Source organism: Neolamprologus multifasciatus, chromosome 3 (assembly GCF_963576455.1).
Source record: "Neolamprologus multifasciatus chromosome 3, fNeoMul1.2, whole genome shotgun sequence".
NCBI lineage: Eukaryota > Metazoa > Chordata > Actinopteri > Cichliformes > Cichlidae > Neolamprologus > Neolamprologus multifasciatus.
Genome location: NC_140441.1, coordinates 22,084,898 through 22,102,865, shown reverse-complemented (window position 1 = coordinate 22,102,865; position 17,968 = coordinate 22,084,898). Strand labels below are relative to the sequence as shown.

At 41.5% G+C, this 17,968-nt stretch overlaps 3 protein-coding genes across 3 annotated transcripts; 2 read left to right on the top strand and 1 right to left on the bottom strand.

The window, feature by feature from the left end:
- Positions 1-279: 279 nt before the first annotated feature.
- Positions 280-4,727, top strand: ccnb1ip1 (cyclin B1 interacting protein 1). The gene is made up of 5 exons (XM_085153746.1): positions 280-390; positions 1,216-1,514; positions 2,236-2,382; positions 2,560-2,746; positions 4,358-4,727. Exons 2-5 carry the CDS (start codon positions 1,218-1,220, stop codon positions 4,522-4,524), a joined length of 798 nt encoding a protein of 265 aa, XP_085009872.1. The 5' UTR covers positions 280-390; positions 1,216-1,217; the 3' UTR covers positions 4,525-4,727.
- A 1,199-nt stretch (positions 4,728-5,926) lies between these two features.
- ttc5 (tetratricopeptide repeat domain 5) lies at positions 5,927-11,891 on the bottom strand. Its single transcript, XM_085153745.1, has 9 exons — positions 11,641-11,891; positions 9,850-9,982; positions 9,534-9,745; positions 7,943-8,093; positions 7,759-7,850; positions 7,456-7,659; positions 6,590-6,804; positions 6,331-6,475; positions 5,927-6,248 (listed from the first exon to the last, which is right to left on the bottom strand). The coding sequence occupies exons 1-9, from the start codon at positions 11,701-11,703 to the stop codon at positions 6,129-6,131; spliced, it is 1,335 nt and encodes a 444-aa protein (XP_085009871.1). The 5' UTR covers positions 11,704-11,891; the 3' UTR covers positions 5,927-6,128.
- On the top strand, positions 11,222-17,391 carry mettl3 (methyltransferase like 3). The gene is made up of 12 exons (XM_085153744.1): positions 11,222-11,424; positions 12,229-12,347; positions 13,510-13,700; positions 13,793-14,257; positions 14,370-14,545; positions 15,158-15,371; positions 15,486-15,673; positions 16,445-16,483; positions 16,566-16,674; positions 16,840-16,905; positions 16,988-17,100; positions 17,182-17,391. The coding sequence occupies exons 2-12, from the start codon at positions 12,245-12,247 to the stop codon at positions 17,300-17,302; spliced, it is 1,785 nt and encodes a 594-aa protein (XP_085009870.1). The 5' UTR covers positions 11,222-11,424; positions 12,229-12,244; the 3' UTR covers positions 17,303-17,391.
- The last annotated feature ends 577 nt before the right edge of the window (positions 17,392-17,968 follow it).

Genomic DNA, 17,968 nt, shown 5'->3' with positions numbered 1-17,968 from the left:
CCTCTTCTTCTGCAAATTCAGAATTGAACTTACTGTAGCTTAGTGTGGTAGCTACCAGTGGTAATGTAGGCCTAATTTTTATTTTTTTTGTTTATTTTTCCACACCACAGTTTGTAGGGCTTCACTGGATTTATGTTATAATAATAATAATAATAATAATAATAATAATAATAATAATAATAATAATAATAATAATAATAAAATATAACACGAATCCTGCTTGAGATTTACATTAAAAGTTTGGCCCTAACTTTGTGAGTTATTCTAAAGTTCTTAAATTGTAGTGTAAAGGTTTTGCCATCGTGATTGGTGGAGCTTGAGCTGTATCAGCCAATCAGATTTTAGCAGTGATGTCACTTGCGGGGTCATCTTCAGAGTAAAGAATTAACGGTAGGTTTTGGTCTTTGAAATTAGCCATTTTTACCAGTGTTTTAGGGTTGTGTTAAAGTCCGTGTGTATAATGTCGAAAGTATATATTTTTTAATAGTCTGCTAAAGGAAAAAAGGGTTGAAATGACACTTTAACGAGCTTGTTATTAGCAAGTGCAGAGCGCCTCAGGCTTTCACTAGCTAACCTTCTAGTGCTAGCATCTAATGTCGATAATGCTCAATTTTGGGTAGCAGAGTTTTACATTTTATACAACAAAACTGTATTTTAACAGTTTTATTTTTCATAAATATATATTATAAGCCACTACAAATTAAATAAAAAAGGGTTTCAGTGTTTACAAATAATAACCTTTGCTTTATTCCATTGTAAAAAGTACATTTATCCAACTGGGATCTATAGAGTTATTTTAGCCCCCATACAGTTACTGTAGCTTAGCTTTTGATGAACATTTTGTAGGTACATGAAATATGTACCTACAAAAAACTTGATAAAAACAATTTGTGGGAATATGTGAACAAAATTATTTAAACATGTAATAAATAAGCTCCTATAAATTACCAAAATGTTGTAGGTTAAGGCCAGCTGCAGCTGTATTAATAAAAACTATTGTCCACCTTGTTTTTAATACAAAGGTTTCAGATTAAAGTAAAATGTAGACCTCTAAAATAATGTCTGATTGTGGTTAAAATAGTTCAAACAAAGACCAAATTACTCCTGCATCGCATTGGGCCTTGTGTTATGGAAATTTGATTGTTAGTCTTTGGACATCATTTTTTTGCTTTGTAGTTTTTTTCTCTGAATGACTTTTTACTGTCCTTTACAAAGGCATGTCCATCTGCGATGACACCCTCCTGTGTAATTTCCCAAAGTGTCGCGCTAAGCTGAGCGCCTTCGCTTGGGTCACAGCGTGCTCGCATGTTTTCTGCGATCAGCACGGATCTGAGAAGTTCAGCCGTTCTCCGGTCATCTGCCCTGCATGCTCGTCTGCACTGTCTGGAAAGCTGGACATTGTGAGGATGGAGCTGTCGCCCTCTGAGGAGTATAAAGCGATGGTGCTGACGGGTCTGCGACCAGACATAGTGCTGGACATCAGTTCCCGTGCTCTGGCCTTCTGGAGCTATCAGGTCAAGTATCTCCATGTGAACAATCAATACAAAAGCAGACAAATGTGAGAGAAGCTCCCACATCATCCCAGTAAAATCACATTTTTTATTCGTAAAGTAGCCTTAGCATATGTAATGATGCCATGCCCATCTGATCAAAACAAGTTACAGAATGTAAGTGGTCTCTTTTTATCTACATTTGAAACCAGGATAATTTTCTAGCTGCGATCCTCCCCTTTTTCCATCCATCCATCCATTCGCTTCCGCTTATCCTTTTCAGGGTCGCGGGGGGTGCTGGAGCCTATCCCAGCTATCATAGGGCGAGAGGCGGGGTACACCCTGGACAGGTCGCCAGTTTGTCGCAGGGCCAACACACAGGGACAGACAACCATTCGCGCTCACATTCACTCGCACATTCACACCTAATGGCAATTTGGATTTTCCAATTAACCTATCCCCACAAGCTGCATGTCTTTGGACGGTGGGAGGAAGCTGGAGTACCCGGAGAGAACCCACGCAAACACGGGGAGAACATGCAAACTCCACACAGAAAGACCCCGGCCTGATGTTGGAATTGAACTCAGGACCTTCTTGCTGTGCGGCAACAGTGCTAACCACCGTGCCACCCTCCCCTTTTTCTAATATAATTCTTTTTTTTAACTCATGCTAAATGCTAAATTTGAGATTCAGTCCGTTTATGTCAGTCAGATCTTGTGTAGCGTGTAAGTGTTGGTGTGTGCAGGTGCATCAAGAGCGTATCTATCAAGAGTACAGTCTATCACGTGCCGAATCACAGCTGAAGCAGATGGAGAAGATGCTGACTCAGCAGAACCAGAGCAGAGAACTGGAGCTTACCGCCTTGAAAGGAGAAATCGCCTCCCTGAAGAAAGTAAATGACACAACTCTCATCACCACACAAGACATTAATACACTAAACTTGTAACCTGGTGTAAAATAGCTTCAAAGGCTAAGATGTAAAATTACAGGGAGCACATGGTCGTCTTAACTGTGAATCTTGAAGACATACATAGAGTAAAAATAGATTTCTCTGTATCCTGATGGCCAGATGATGGACGAGTACAAGAGGAATTACAGCGAGGTGTCTGAGAAGCTGATGCAGAGAAACCGGCAGTACCAGAAACTACAGGGGCTGTACGACTCTCTGAGGATGCGTAGCATGGTGGTGGGTGCTGGAGAAAGACATACAGAGCAACAAATGGGACATCAAGACTACAACGCTGATAATAATGCCGGTAATGTCAGCACATTGTTGTTCATTTGTAGTTTTTAAAGGTGCATTGTTGGACAGAGATGAAGGCTTGGCAACTAGTTTATAACAATGGACACAGACATGACTAGTTATTTTCACTTTTAAAGGTCAAACCATAATATTGTTTTCACATATGAACAGCAGCATTTATGCTTAATCACAAATGACAGAATTTTAGCCCCCCTATCAGTATTTACCAAGTACAGGGAATTTTTAACACAGCTTTTCCAACCATGCTAGTTTTATTAAGTCTCGCACACGTGTCCTGAGCTGTCCCAGCCCATTCTTTATACCCTTCTTTGGTACATCTCAAAAACCTCTCCAGATTTGCTGGTCTTCTGGCATGAACCTTGGTCTTATGCTTTGCGCAGGCAAGTCAGTGACGTTCACTTTGGTTATCGGGGGGTCATTTTTGACCAGGAGCAAACTATGTTTTGGGCTAAAGCATGCATAAAGCATAATGCTTCCTAAACCGTGTTTCATTGTGTAGACCGTGTTCTTTGGGTTATACACCTCTCCCTGCTTTCTCCAAACATAAGCAGCATCTCTGGCCAAAGAAAGTGCCTCCAGTCTCCATAATTATTCTCCAGGTTGTCCTCACTTAATTCTGTCTTGAAAGTGTCTCTTCTGCAAAAATTCAGTTTTTCTTGATCTGCAACCTTGCAGTCCATTCCTGTGCAGGCACTAAACTAAACTAACAAATTATATTTCCAGACTTAGCAAAGTCATTCCCTTGTGTCTTCAGAGTTGTTCTGAGGTCTTTAGCCACATCTCGTACCAGTTTTCTTTCCAGAGACTTATATTAAACATTTTGTTTCCTATCTCTGCCAGGCTTGCTCTGTGTGGCTCTCTTTGAATTTGATGTGTTTTTCACTCTGGTTCGGAAACACTGCAGTAGCTTTGTATATCCATCTCCAAACCCTTGCTGAAGTGTTAAACTGTGTGTAAATTGGAAGATAACCCTCAGTTTTAACTTGATTTTACAGACTTTGACCATAACAAGTTAAAACACATCATTGCACAGTAGTGGTCTGTGCAATGGCTCAATAAAAAAAGTCAGTTTTTCACGAGGCTAATAATATATGATACAATAAACAACTTCTGTTAATAATAATGATATAATAATATATATATAATATATGCTTTTTAAAAGTGTTACCTAACAACATTTACTAATAATGCCTAAATGTTAAAGGCATTATTAGTAAATGTTGTTAGGTAAGAAGTAGTAAGTTTTTGTTGTTGGCTGAGTACACAAACAATGTGAAGAAGTCATCATGGCCTCTATTACCTGCATTTAACTAAAGCAATCTCTGGCAGAAAAACTACTTATGTTTAGAAAACAAAGATAAATAAGGACTCTGCTTTTATAAAATCAGCTTTCACATTGTGCTCACGTTGATGAATGAGAAGAGGAAGGAATCAGGGTAAAAAGATAATGCTTAATGGCAATGAAGGAAGACAGGGCTTTTATCAAAAAGACTTTGTCATCAGGAAAGAACAGCAGGAGTAATGAGCTGAATGTCTATGTAAGGGAATTTTTTAGTGAGAATAACAATGAAAGACATCCATCAACCTCCTGTGTGTCACTCAGGGGTGGCTCGGCATGCGACTCCTCAGAGGAGCCCTCCGTTCCTGTCCCTCGGCCCTGAAGGGGACAGTCGATTCTTGTCCGCCCTGGAGGCTGATGGAGGAAAGACCTTCTTCCAGTTCAGCTCCCCTGGCAGGGATAAATGCCGGCCCTTCATCAGGAAGCACTGAGAGCAGCAGTCTGCAGTTATCCATGTTACTCTCCTCTGTTCTGCTGTACTCACTTTAGCAGGAGACGTTTGCTCTTATTTTGTACACTGTTTATTTCCTGTTCAAACCATAAATATGTATTTAACAGTATTAACAAATATGGGATTTCATTTTATATTTTGTTACATGTTATTCCTAAGTAAATAATAAAAATCTCAAGCATATTTTCACAGAGTTATGTCTTACACCCCAACTTATCTGTCTCTTAACAAAAAGCTTTCAGGTGCAATCACTTTTTCCTCATTTCTGTATTTAAATATAGGATTATAAAGTAATGAAGAGTTGTCTAAAAAGGCCAAGTGGATTACTGTAAAGCTTTAAAAGAAAAAGTACAAATGGATCATTTCACACTTCTGTGTCATCAGATTCACATAATGAATATTGATGATTTGCAACGATCATTAAGAAACAGTATAGGTGGTCAGTCGGAGGATTTATTAGAGAAAGAGGAACAACACCACTGGATCCTCAAAGTTTCATAACATCAGAGATGAGGGAGAAGAAAAACTTTAGGGGAAGAGAGATTTTTAAAACTTTATTTTGGACCAAAGATTTTATGGGATTTTTCAGGTTTATCAGATTCTGCTCTGTTTTCCACTACATGCAGCATGACCATTTAAATGTATCTATTAATTTACATAATGCTACAAAAGATTTGCTTCTGGAAACACTATGCAGTGCTGTGGAAATTTAATAGCAATAATCTGAAGTAATCATTTCCTGTATGACCTTATCAGCCTTTCCTGTTGTAGTAGAGGAATTTTGGCCCACTCTTCTTTATAGCCATGCTTCAGTTCATTGAGGTCTGGACGTTGACTGGGTCACTGCATAATCGTGTAGTCCTGTAGAAAACCTTCATTTTCACATCACTGTATGTATCCTGTTATACAAAGCAGGAAACCTTAAACCTGAGCTGTGATCAGTTCTTTATTGGGATCCAAGATGTGATGTGAATGAGTTTTTCCACTGCAAAACCAAAGCAGTACAAGCCGGGCCATAAAAACTGGTTTGTGGAGACATGAGTTACAGTGGATAGACAGCATGCTGAAAGTTGATCATCAGGCCATGTCACAACTTTAAAAAAAATAAATAAATAAAAAGAAGGTTAAAAATCATAATGACAGCTGAATTTAATTCAATTGCATCAGTTTGTGGGTGCATCAGGTTCGCCAAGGGCTTTGTTACATTACTACTTTAAAAAAAAAAAAAAAAAAAAAAAAGGGGAAGTACTTCTTATGGGACAACTCAAAATGTATTTTTTTGAAAACTTTAGGTTTAACACAGGGAAAAAAATACACTTAAATTATACATGTTTTTTTTCCTCTTTTTTTTTTTTTTTTTTTTTTTTTTAAACTGAGGTCACAACTGTCACGTCACAGGTTCTTTCCTTTACAAATAACCCACGTTCGGCCCCACACCCACGGAGTATAAAAAAGGTTTATAAATACAAAGAAATGTAACACGGTGACCTATTTACAGAACTGCATAAAACTGCTACAAATGCTTCAAAATCCAGCAAAAAGAGAGAAAACGAGAAAGCTTGGTCCTTGGGCTTTCAGTCTGCTTCACTCGCTCTGAGGCTTGTAGCTGACGGAGGCAGCGATCTGACTTTTAGCGTTTTGCTTCTTGCCGTTGACGATGAGCAGCAGAGGGGAGTCCACTCGTATACTTCTAAAATCAAATGACTGGTAGAGAGGATAAGAGAAGGTCACGTACTCAGACGTTATTGCGTTGATTGTAAACAGCATTCATTAATGCAACACTGACCTTATCTTTATGGGTTATACTGTGTCGTTTAACTTGAGGTTCAGGAATGACTACAGAATCTCCTATTAGGACGCCCCAGCTATCTGCTGTGTTGTAAACCATCACCACTATACAAGTCTCCTCACTGTCCACCATGCCAAACGTACTGGAGGAAAAATAAAAAGGAAGATTGCAAGATTTTACATTACTTCACTTTTACAGCCAGAGTCAAGCTGCACGTGCATTAAAGGACCATTACTGTTAAATAAGATTCTCTTACAAGGCCATGCGACCCTCAGAGGCCAGGCTGAACACCACCTTCCCCAGAGCGGCCACCCCAGCATTGTGGCCATGTGTCAGGGAGGAAAGTGTCCGGGGTTCCAGGCTGCCCACACGGCCTGCCGGGGAGCGAAACTGAGGAGACGAGCAGGGGCCCAAAGCAGACGTGTTGAGGTTCGACAGCATCGTCCGTAACCGGCGGGCTTTCACCTTCCCCTGAACACACAAGGCAGACTGAAGCTTAAGGGAAAAACTAGAGTCAAATATGCTCTTTGCTGCCATCATGTGGTAAGAAAAGACAAAAAAAAAAAACAAACAAACTACTGACTTGTATGTCACTCTGATAAGCATTTATAACAGTGGAAGCAAACAGGCTCAAAGGTCATGTGCTACTCATACACATAACTATGACTAACAATAAAGACAACATGTGTAATAAAAAGATGACATTAAAGAAATTATGTGATCTTAAAATACTTGAATTACGTTTAACCACTTCAGTTAACTCTTTTCTTTTTTTAAATCCGTACTTAACTCCTGACACAAAATAATGGCTACAGAAATCATGTCATTGAGTCAAGAGCTACATCATTTAGATTACCCTTTTACTCTAGACAGAAATCACTTTGCTGCCACTGATTACATGTCAATCATTAACATTTTGGAGTATTACTGGGTATTTTACAGCATCAGCATGTCAGAGCTTACTTAGTCATTGATAATATTAAATCTGATGGTGGCTGATAAACCACCTTGGGGACTCTAAGCACGACCAAATCACAGCATGATTTTCACCGACTTCTTTTCTGTACGTTTTTGTAACAGGACATAAACAGTATGCCGGTACTTTTGTAAAGAGTCTCCTACCTTGTTCTGTAGGAGTTCGGTCACTTTCTCCAAATATTCCAGTAGCTGCTTCTCTCTCTCTGGTGGCTCCTTCCAGCCGGGGTCGAGCTCGGCTGCTCGACTGTAGCCGGCGAGCGCAGACCCGTACATCTCCTCGTACTGGAACAGCGTGGATCTGTTGAAATGCAGCTCCGGGTAACAAGAGGCAGCTCGATCCACCGTCTCCTACACAGGAGGAAAACGGGAATAAAATACAGATGCGCATGTTGATTATTTATTTATCGGTATTCCCTCTGGTGTGTATCCGTTTAAGTCTGTACTCACAGATTGTGTGTAGGCACTTAGAGCTTGTTGAGATAGCTGTGGATTCTGTCCACAAGTGAAAAACAGCGACACGTAGGCATTTCCCAGGATATCTGTAAAAACAAAGGCAGAACGACATGAATTAATGTCCCAACAGTCTTTAGCATCTCTAACAAAGAGCACCGTCTGTCTTCACTCTACTCACACCAGGACGTCCCATCCTTCACGTCCAGCTGCACGGCCTGCCGGGCCATGTCCACGCTTTCCAGCACCTGCTTGCCGTGAGCGTCGTTGTCAGCCGCGGGCAGCTGCCTCAGCACCATGGACAAGTTACGAAGAGACACTTTGTTCTTGCTCTACAGAGGTGGAAAACAAAACATACTAACATGAATTAATCCTAACAGAAAGGATAGGAGATGTTATCTGGATTAATGCTCAGAAACAGCTTTTAAATTCACCAGATGTTGTTGCAGAACACTTCAGTGGAAGTACTGACAGGGATTGGAAAAGCAGGCATATTTCTTCCACATTGGCTTTCTGTTATATCCAGAACTGAATTAAAAATCCTGCTCCTCACAAAGTCTTGAATAATCAGGCTCTCATCTTAAAGACCTCATAGCACCGCATCGCCCCGTTAGAGCTCTTTGCTCACAGACTGCTGGCTTACTTGTTGTTTATTAGCTTATAGTTAAGCATAGCTGGATCAGGTGACCCTGAACAATCCCTTAGTTATAAGGGATTGTTGAAATAAGCTTAGGCTTAAACTTCCCATGATTCACTAAGCATTTCTTCTTCAATCCCTGCTTTTCACTCACAATGTGCTTATACACCACTATTGTATCAATCAGTTTTCATTATTAATCTCTGGATCTCTTCCACTGTGTCACTTTTCCCTCCCCTCATCCCCCACAGGTCACAGCAGATGGCTGCTCCTGCCTGAGTCTGGACCTGCCAGGGGTTTCTTCCTGTTAAAAGGGAGTTTTTTTTCTTCCCACTGTCACCAAGTGCTTGCTCAAAGGGGGAGCGTCTGACTGGGAGTTTTCTCTGTATTATTGCAGGGTCTTTAATATAAAGCGCCTTGAGTGATTTGGCGCTATATAGATAAAACTGAACTGAATCAAGGTGACAGTTTGGCATTTTAAAAATGTGGTAGTTTTGTAATTTGACAATATGTCTACATGTTTTTAGCAAACAGCATTGTGTTTTTATACAGTATTAAACAGAACACAAAAGTGAAGTTATTGAATATTTTCTTTGCTTACTAAAGTATATAAAAGTCTTTTTTTGTATTACCGATTCTTGTGGTGTGAATGGACGAGTCTGAATAACTTTCCAGCTTTACCAAAGTCAACAACTACCCATCACACACGTCCAAAGAGCTGAACAGATTGTTCAGATAACTAACTATGGTTACGATTAAAGCTTCAGACCAACAACTATGGAGATAATGAGCTAATATAATATAATAATCTAACAGATCTGTCTGCCTGAGCAGAGATCAGCTGAACACAAACCAATTTGAAGAGGATTTTGTGTTTCCTGGTTTGGGTTCAGTGATTAGAAAAGTGGAGATTGTTTCACCAGTAACTGGAAACTTGGGTCATATCACATAAACTGAAAATGTATTAATATGTGTATTACAATTATTCATAATAAAAGTTTGAATTACAAGAGATTCCCGGGATAAATTGTGGAAAGAAAATGAAGTGACCTGGTAAAAGCAGGAGTGTTTGCAGGTATGGAATGTGAGAAGACAATAAACCAAAGAGGACAAACCTTCCTTTCTCCATCATTACCTGCTGTAAGGCACCAGTGAAGCAGTTTTTGGCACCGATCAGGTCTCCTTTTTTCCAGTACTGCTCCCCTAACGTGTTCCAGCCCTCCACCAGGCCAGGCTCCAGCTTCACTGCGCGGGACAGACACTCCTCTGCTGCAGCACTGAAGTCTGGAGCGACGTTCAGACATCGTCCCTTTTGCAGCAAGAACTCGGCTTTGTGTTTAAAGGCGTCTGTTGGAAGTTGTAAACGGAGCAGTTGTGAATGAAAGCCTTCAAATTAACTCACTTTTTGTTTTTCCTTTTTTTTTTTTTTTTAAATTTAAAGAGACCCTTACCTTCTTGTTCCTCCAGCTTCTTCAGCGCCCGTGACATCTCTTCTGCTACGTCGCTGTGTTTCCGTCCTGCATCCTCCACACTGTGAGTCTCAAAATAACAATCTCTGAACTTATACAGCACATCCACCAGCTCCTGTCAGGAGAGAAGACAAGAAACAGACATAAAATTAGATCAAAAAGACATTTCTCTTAACCACAACTGCCTGTAGTACAACACTGAGACACAACAACACATCAACAAATACTGCTGAGGAGTGAAACTACCTGAGTAACTAATAATTTAACTAGTACTAACAGTTTATACTACACTTGGGAATGTTCTGTGCAAAAGTCTGTAGCCACTGCAGATTTCTTTACACCATGTTGGAAAACAGCTGTACAGAGATTTATTAAAATTAATAAACATATATGGAAATACAGTATACAAAGGCAATAGTTCTTGTGGCTTCTTTAATGACATTCAAAGCTCTTCTTTGGATGCTGGCTGCCTTTTGTTCTGTTCTCTGTGAAGATGATCCTAAACCCCTGAAGAAAAACAATGGAGCCACTGCCCATCAGACTTTTTCCACATGGATCAAAATATGACGGTACTTATCTGTGTTCAGAATTTCACTAATTTTGACAAGATCTTCAACATCACTGGCTCTCATCAGTACATACTAACAAAGATTTGGACCAAAAAGCACTGTCATATGTAAAATTTGGGTTCATCATTTCATCAGACCTGTTGCCACTTGTTCAGTTTCCTTATTTTTCACACTGCACACCATGCATGAGATATAGCATAGTTTTACGCTAATATCTCTTTGGGAATCGCCCATTTGTGCAAAAATACCAAAAATACCATTTTCTGTCTGCCAAGCTGTTATCTTTCGCATTTTCCATAGATACGACTAAAAAAAGTTGGAAGAAATTATGCATTTTTGTGACAAGCTGCTGGTAAAAAAAAAAAAATCCCTAAAGATACAATTAAAAATTGGTTCTTTGCCAACATGTTTGTTATGTGTAGACATGACAGCATTTTCAGGCTTGGATGATTCACATTTCACTTTGGAGTCATTCAAACAAACAAACAACAGCATTCTTATGAAAATGGTCAGGTATAAGATCTGGACTGGAAAGGGGTGAAAAAGGAGCCGATGTCAAAAGAAACACTTTGAAAGACCTCCATAAAACCTGGAAAACTATTGCTCAAGACTACTGAAAATATTAGTACAAGACTTTTGTGCGGTATTGTGTTACTGCATGTTCACTGTTAGTTTTTTCTCGTTTTCTAAGTTAACCATACTTCACTCCTAAGTGAACGTCTGCTACACAGTACTCCCAGAGTGAAGTATTGGTATTGAAAGAGTTCGTTTTTGTAACATTATAAGGCATGAACCGTCGAAGGGCCTGCAGAGAACAAATCAGTACAGCTGCACTCCTCATCCTTGGTGCACTAAAGCCGAGGCACCCTGACAATGTGGTGACTCAGCAAGAAGTGCACAGATCAAAGCAAAGCGCGAATATCAGCCCGTTATCTGGTGGTTTAAAGCTGTGGTGTGAAACATCGGTGGCCAATCTAGCTACAGAAGGGTAAGTGTAGCACTCCTGCACCTGACATACCAGCAAAACTTAAAGCTAGTACTAAAAAAATCTGTTCTTCGGCGTGACAGCTGCAGCCAGCTGTTGTTTCTGGAGACTCCAAGGAAGCAACACATGACACCGTCCTCACGGGAAGCTAGCCGGGCACAAAGGCTGGAAACAGTCGGAGCATTTGAATAAATGTGTGATTCCGCTGAGAAGAGTTACCTTCATAATCTGCAGCTCGTCTTTGTTTTCCACAGCCTCACCACTCTTCTCCTCTTCCGCCATCTTTGCGTTAGGGCATGGAGCAGCAGCAAAATCTGACAGCGAGCTGGAACAAAATGCACCAAGTTACTTAATAACTATTAGATGTTAGTCTATACGGTATGTTTGCTGCCACAGAAAGGTAATTTCTTTAAGGAAGCATCGCGAGTGCAGTCTGTTTCAGCACAGCGGAAACGGGCTTTTAATTTCGGCGACGCCGGAAATTGAAGTAGTCCGTACAGAAAACGAATCCGCCTGGAAAATTAACAGAAGAAGTTTAACGTGATGACTGATTTAGTTACCAACATACCACCTTCGTAGACTAAGATATATATGTATTATATTTTACATCATATACCCTCAATCCTAAAACCACGACAAATCACTGCGAAAGCGGAACGTTTAATCCCAATCAACCCGTGTGCTACCCGACACGTTTTCGTGTTGCACCGTACCCGCTTCCCTCCAAGGGTGGACTGGATTCAACTTTTGTTTGGTTTCTCGGACACTCGGTGCTCGGTGAGGCCAGTATTGGTGTTTTTCCTGCAGCTGAGTCCAGCTCGTCATGTCGGACACATGGAGCAACATCCAGGCGCACAAGAAGCAGCTGGACTCTCTGCGGGAGAGGCTGCAGCGACGGCGGAAAGACCCGGCTCAGCTGTCCGCCGGTAGGTTCAGGCCAGCTAATGCTGGTATTGATACCAAAGGGGTAGTTCCCCCCATATATTTAACTTTACGTATCTTAAGCGCTTTGCAGCCATCTAGACTGTGTAAGCTGCCGTGTTATGGCGATTTCGTTTTCCTCTGGTGCTCTAAGCGCCAAATTACAAATAGAAAAGCTTACTAGACACAAGGAAAGAAGGGGGGGCATCCACTTACCTTTCTGTGAGTGGTTTAATTAAAGAACGTAATATAGTTATTACTATGTCTGAACTACACCTTTCAACCATATCACTGGTGTCACTGACGGTGTGGCAAGATGTAAATAAACATCAGTGGGTCCCCTCTCAGCTGAGATCAAAGTTAGTTCACTGCACACACGCCACCCTCTCCATCCTGCCTGCACTCTCTTCTTCAAGTCTCTTGTCTTTTGCTTTGATGGTGTATTAAGTTAATTGGGGATTTTAAATCGGATTCGAAGCGCTTAACGTGTATAGGATAAAAATGATTGTGTTTAGATGTGATTGAAGTGCTCGGTAAATCTTGAAAAGCACAGAAATGCACTCCAGTCCATTAATTTAGTAGCTGATTTAATTGAGCGAATTTGCCTTCGCTGGCAAAAGGGGAACTGAGTTTTATCAAATGAAGGTGGGGTTTTACTCGGTTGTTGTTGGAAACTAACAAAATACTGTGTTCATTCTTGCTAAATGTGATGCAACAATGACATTATTATCTATATTATTGATCAGTCAGGTATTTTGTTATAGATAACCAGTAAATTTAGCTCAGAGTATCCAGCAGTTGTAGTAATTTGCTATAAAGCTGTCTAAGCTCATTTGCTTTGATGCCATGCTGGGGATGTAGCAGTGTATATCAACAGTACAAGCGCTGGAAAGGAAGAGGACATTTACCGATGGCAGTAATTGATATGAGCTGAAAAACTTTAAAGCAGTTCTGCTGTTTCACTATGAAGATTTCCCTAATTCCTCAAAACAAAAAGGAGTAACAAACAACCACAAAGGATGATTCTTGTACCATTAAATTAAACAACTATTTTTATAATTACTTAACCTTTTTATCTAAAAGTTCTGAAACGTTTCAGGAATTTAAAATTGGAAATATTGACAATTTTCTCTGAACTTGATGCTTCATCCTTTGTTGTCCCCTCAGATGGTGGTGGCAGCACAGACGGCACCACAGTCAGGAGTGACAGCCCTGCCCCAGCAGCTCCGTCCACCTCGCAGGAGGAAACAGAAAAACCACCAGACCCTGAACTGGAGAAGAGGCTGCTGGGATATCTGTCTGATCTGAGTCTCACACTGCCAACAGACTCCCTTTCCATCACAAATGAACTCAACAGTGTGAGTTTTTGTCTCTGGTGCTCGTGTTATCCTTGAACTCAGTGATGTGGGTTTATTTTTGACATCTCTGTTTTGTTTGCTTCTCGTCACAGTCAGAAACAGCCGTTAGTCACGGCTGCATCCAGAGCCTGCTGCTTAAATTCTCTGCTCAGGAGCTCATCGAGGTCCGAGAGCCCACCTCGGCTCCTTCTTCTTCTACAACTTCCTCCTCCACGTCGACCCCCACGGTGGTCGTAGCTGTGGACCACACAAAACTTTGGGCTATGATTGGATCTGTAGCTGGAGCCCAGAGAACTGGAGTCAAGAGAAAAGCAGAAGACCAAATGCACAGCAAAAGGGCTGCAGGCTTCTCACCCTCGCTTCAGAGCTCTGCTTCTCCTCCTCACTCTTCAACCACATCGCTGACGCCGGCCTCCTCCTCAGAGCCGGGGCCTTCGGCGTCAGGGAGCGGGACGGAGAAGAAGGGCAGGAGCAGTAAAAGCCAGTCGTCTCATTTGGACATGGAGATCGAAAGCCTCCTGAACCAACAGTCCACCAAGGAGCAGCAGAGCAAGAAGGTAACAGAGGGTTTTTGTTGTTGTTGTTGCCGTTTTTGGTTTTTTTGTAACTGATTAAAAATCGGCGTTTCATTACTGCTGCAGCTATCATGTGACTCTCTTTCGTATCCAGTTAAGCCGAGAGATTCTGGAGCTGCTGAACGCCAGCACAGCCAAGGAGCAGTCCATCGTGGAAAAGTTCAGATCCCGCGGCCGAGCTCAGGTCCAAGAGTTCTGCGATCATGGGACCAAAGAAGAATGTGTTCGCGCTGGAGACACGCCTCAGCCATGCACCAAGTTACACTTTCGGTCTGTATTGGCTTCACAAGGTCTGACACTGTTACAGACAGCCCCACAGATTAAACTGCTACCAACAAAAAAACATGAAATCAAACACAGCAGACATGATAATAAACTAACAAGACTAAAAGTGTATTTCCATGACAGTCCTGGATTGTCCAAATCATGAGAATACTGGCTGCTGTGCTACAGCTAGAAAAGAGCGTATCATAAATATGGGAAATTCCAGCTGACCTGCTAAGTACATTTACCCATTAATTGCTTTGTTTTTCAAGTATAGCAAACATCTATAAGTGTTTGAGTAATACTCTCTTTGGCCTCCAGGTGGCACTGTGATTATGCTAAATACTCTATGTTTGATATAAATATGAGACACACCACGTTTTGAGTGTTCTGCTCGTACATGTGTCTAATGTGTTGCACCAGAAGTTTTATTTTGCATCATTTTAAGTTTTCTAATGCATAAAGTTTGGAAAACTGTCCTACATAAAAAGGGATTCTCTGCCCACTTTTATTATGTTCATGTGAGCATTTAACAGCTTAAACCTTGCATTAACCACAGACTCCGAAATGCAATTTTTTTTTAACTTTGTGATGTTAACTTTATGTTTTGTCATGCAGTCGCATCATCAACAAGCACACAGACGAGAGCCTCGGCGACTGCTCCTTCCTCAACACCTGTTTCCACATGGACACCTGTAAGTACGTCCACTATGAGATCGACAGCCCCCCGGAGACCGAGGGGAATCTGCTGGGGCCCCAGGCGGGGACCACAGAGCTTGGTCTCCACGCAGGGGACGCCGACAGCAATGTGGGCAAACTCTTCCCTTCACAGGTGAGGAGGAGGATGGGGATGATTTAAAAGAAGCCTATGAGATTGGACGCATTCACGTGTCATAATGTCTTTTAAAATCGTAAAATAGTGTGATTTATGTGCTTTGGTACTCAGTGGATCTGCTGTGATATCCGCTACCTGGACGTGTCCATCCTGGGTAAGTTCGCCGTAGTGATGGCTGACCCTCCCTGGGACATCCACATGGAGCTGCCCTACGGTACTCTGACCGATGACGAGATGAGAAAACTGAACATCCCCATCCTGCAGGATGACGGCTTCCTCTTCCTCTGGGTCACTGGCAGGTAACTAAAAAAAAAAGTCCAGAAATCTGGCTCAGTTAGCAGGACAGCTGACCACTTTATGTCAACATTTAACTCATAGCTGAATGTTTCATTTGATCTACAAATTAACGCCCCTCAGCCTGTTTAAGTTAAACCTCTAGAGAATAATGGCTGCTTTTTTTCCTAGGAAACACTTTCCCTTAAGATGAGACTTCACTTAGTTTACTACAATTTAATATAAATGTTTTAAAGTCTAGATTAGATAAATAAATAGATCGATAGATAGAAGCTTGGGCAACAGACAGTCATTGACAGAATGAAAGACTGGGTAAAGAAATGGGGCATGTCGTCATTCAACAAGGCTCTAAAGAAGTAGACTTTTAGCTGGGAACAAGGTGTTTAAGTGAGCAGTGCATATATGCCCAACATTAACATGTGGCGGTGATGGGGAAAACCTGGTGGCTTAGTTTGCATTGGCTTAGCAAATAAATCTATCGAACAGGGAACTTGCACAATGCTTCTCTGTTCTCGTTAATATTATGACCGCACGGTGCCAGATCTCTACAGTTTTACATTCACTCGTCATAAATGATGAGAAGCCCGGTCAGTGTTTGCGTACAGCTCTTCACTCAGCTTCAGCACAACAGGAAGCTGGCACTACTTTGTGCTGCTATTCAGGTTAATTATTTACCCAAAGAAGGTAACTACATGTCTGACAACTGATATTTCCCCCAATCCTAAACGTTATTCTTAGAAATGGTATTCAGACTCAACGTTCTCTTCCTGTTTCAGGGCTATGGAGCTGGGCAGAGAGTGTCTCAGCCTTTGGGGGTAAGTTTTGCCTTTCTGTCACCATCGTGTCATATTTTTCCCCTTATTTTTTAATCATTTAGCCTTTATCCTCCTCTCTCAGCTATGAGCGTGTGGACGAGATCATTTGGGTGAAAACCAACCAGCTCCAGAGAATCATCCGCACCGGCAGGACGGGTCATTGGCTGAACCACGGGAAGGAGCACTGCCTGGTGGGTTTGAACCAATCTCAGTGTTATACTGTGTGGACGGTCCCGTTGGGGTTCGGGCTCGAGGAATTTAACCTTCAGCTACTTTTTGCTTTTGTCGTTCTTAACCGTCCAATAGCTGAAATAGCTGAACCTGTGTTGTCTCATTCTAAACGTGTTTGTCTTCAGGTTGGTGTAAAAGGAAACCCGCAGGGGTTCAACAGGGGTTTGGACTGTGATGTCATCGTGGCAGAGGTAAACAGCTGTAAATCCTCTGTTATACGTGGTGTCATTACCCATAATTCCTTCAGCCTGAGTCATGTCTGTGCGCTCTCAGGTCCGCTCCACGAGTCACAAGCCAGACGAGATCTACGGCATGATCGAGAGACTCTCACCCGGCACCAGGAAGATTGAGCTCTTTGGTCGACCCCACAATGTCCAGCCTAACTGGTAACATACCATCATGCTTTAATTTAGAGACCAGCGAGCTGCTCCACACGCCTCACAATGTCTGTGTCATTTCCTGTCCAGGATAACTCTTGGGAACCAGCTGGACGGCATTCATCTGTTGGATCCCGAGGTCGTGGCTCGGTTTAAGAAACGTTATCCAGACGGCGTCATCTCCAAACCCAAAAACATCCAGTCATCATAACTGCTCACGTGTCTGAAGAAGTTTGTTTTCAAACTGTTTTATTTTTTTTATACCTGTAAACATTTTTTTAATAAATATTGTCCACTAGATGCCCCGTCTCCATCTTGTCTGTGTACTTTTCACGGCTTCTCTGCACATTATCCATAATGATCGCATCGCCGGGCCTCCACACGATACCATATTATTGCTATTTTTAATATTTTGCGATAAAACATGCAACTTATCACATTTTTTCAACAACAAATTGTGTCCTCAAAGCTAAAAGTTTGTCATCTGTTTTATCCAGTAAGATAAAGTTATCTCACTTTATTTTTTTTCCTGCAAAATGAGACTGTCAAGCAGACCGTCACTAAAACCTGCCATAAATGTTGCCATAAGAGCGAGCACGTCTGATATCAGTCCACAAGTTGGAAGTTATTTGCAATTTGTTTCTGATAACACTCCAATTAACTGCAATAAATCATCAAAAATCACATCTGCTGCTGTCTACACAAACAGAAATTCACATTTAACTATTAGATTTGCACTCAGTTAACTTCCTGTTGCATAGTAATATAACCAGAAAACAAACAGCAGGCAGCCAGTCGAGTTGGGCTCACGTGCCTGAGCTTATTCTGAGTTAGGAAGCAGCTTTGTTAAGGTCAGTGTCCAGTGTTGAACCGTGAG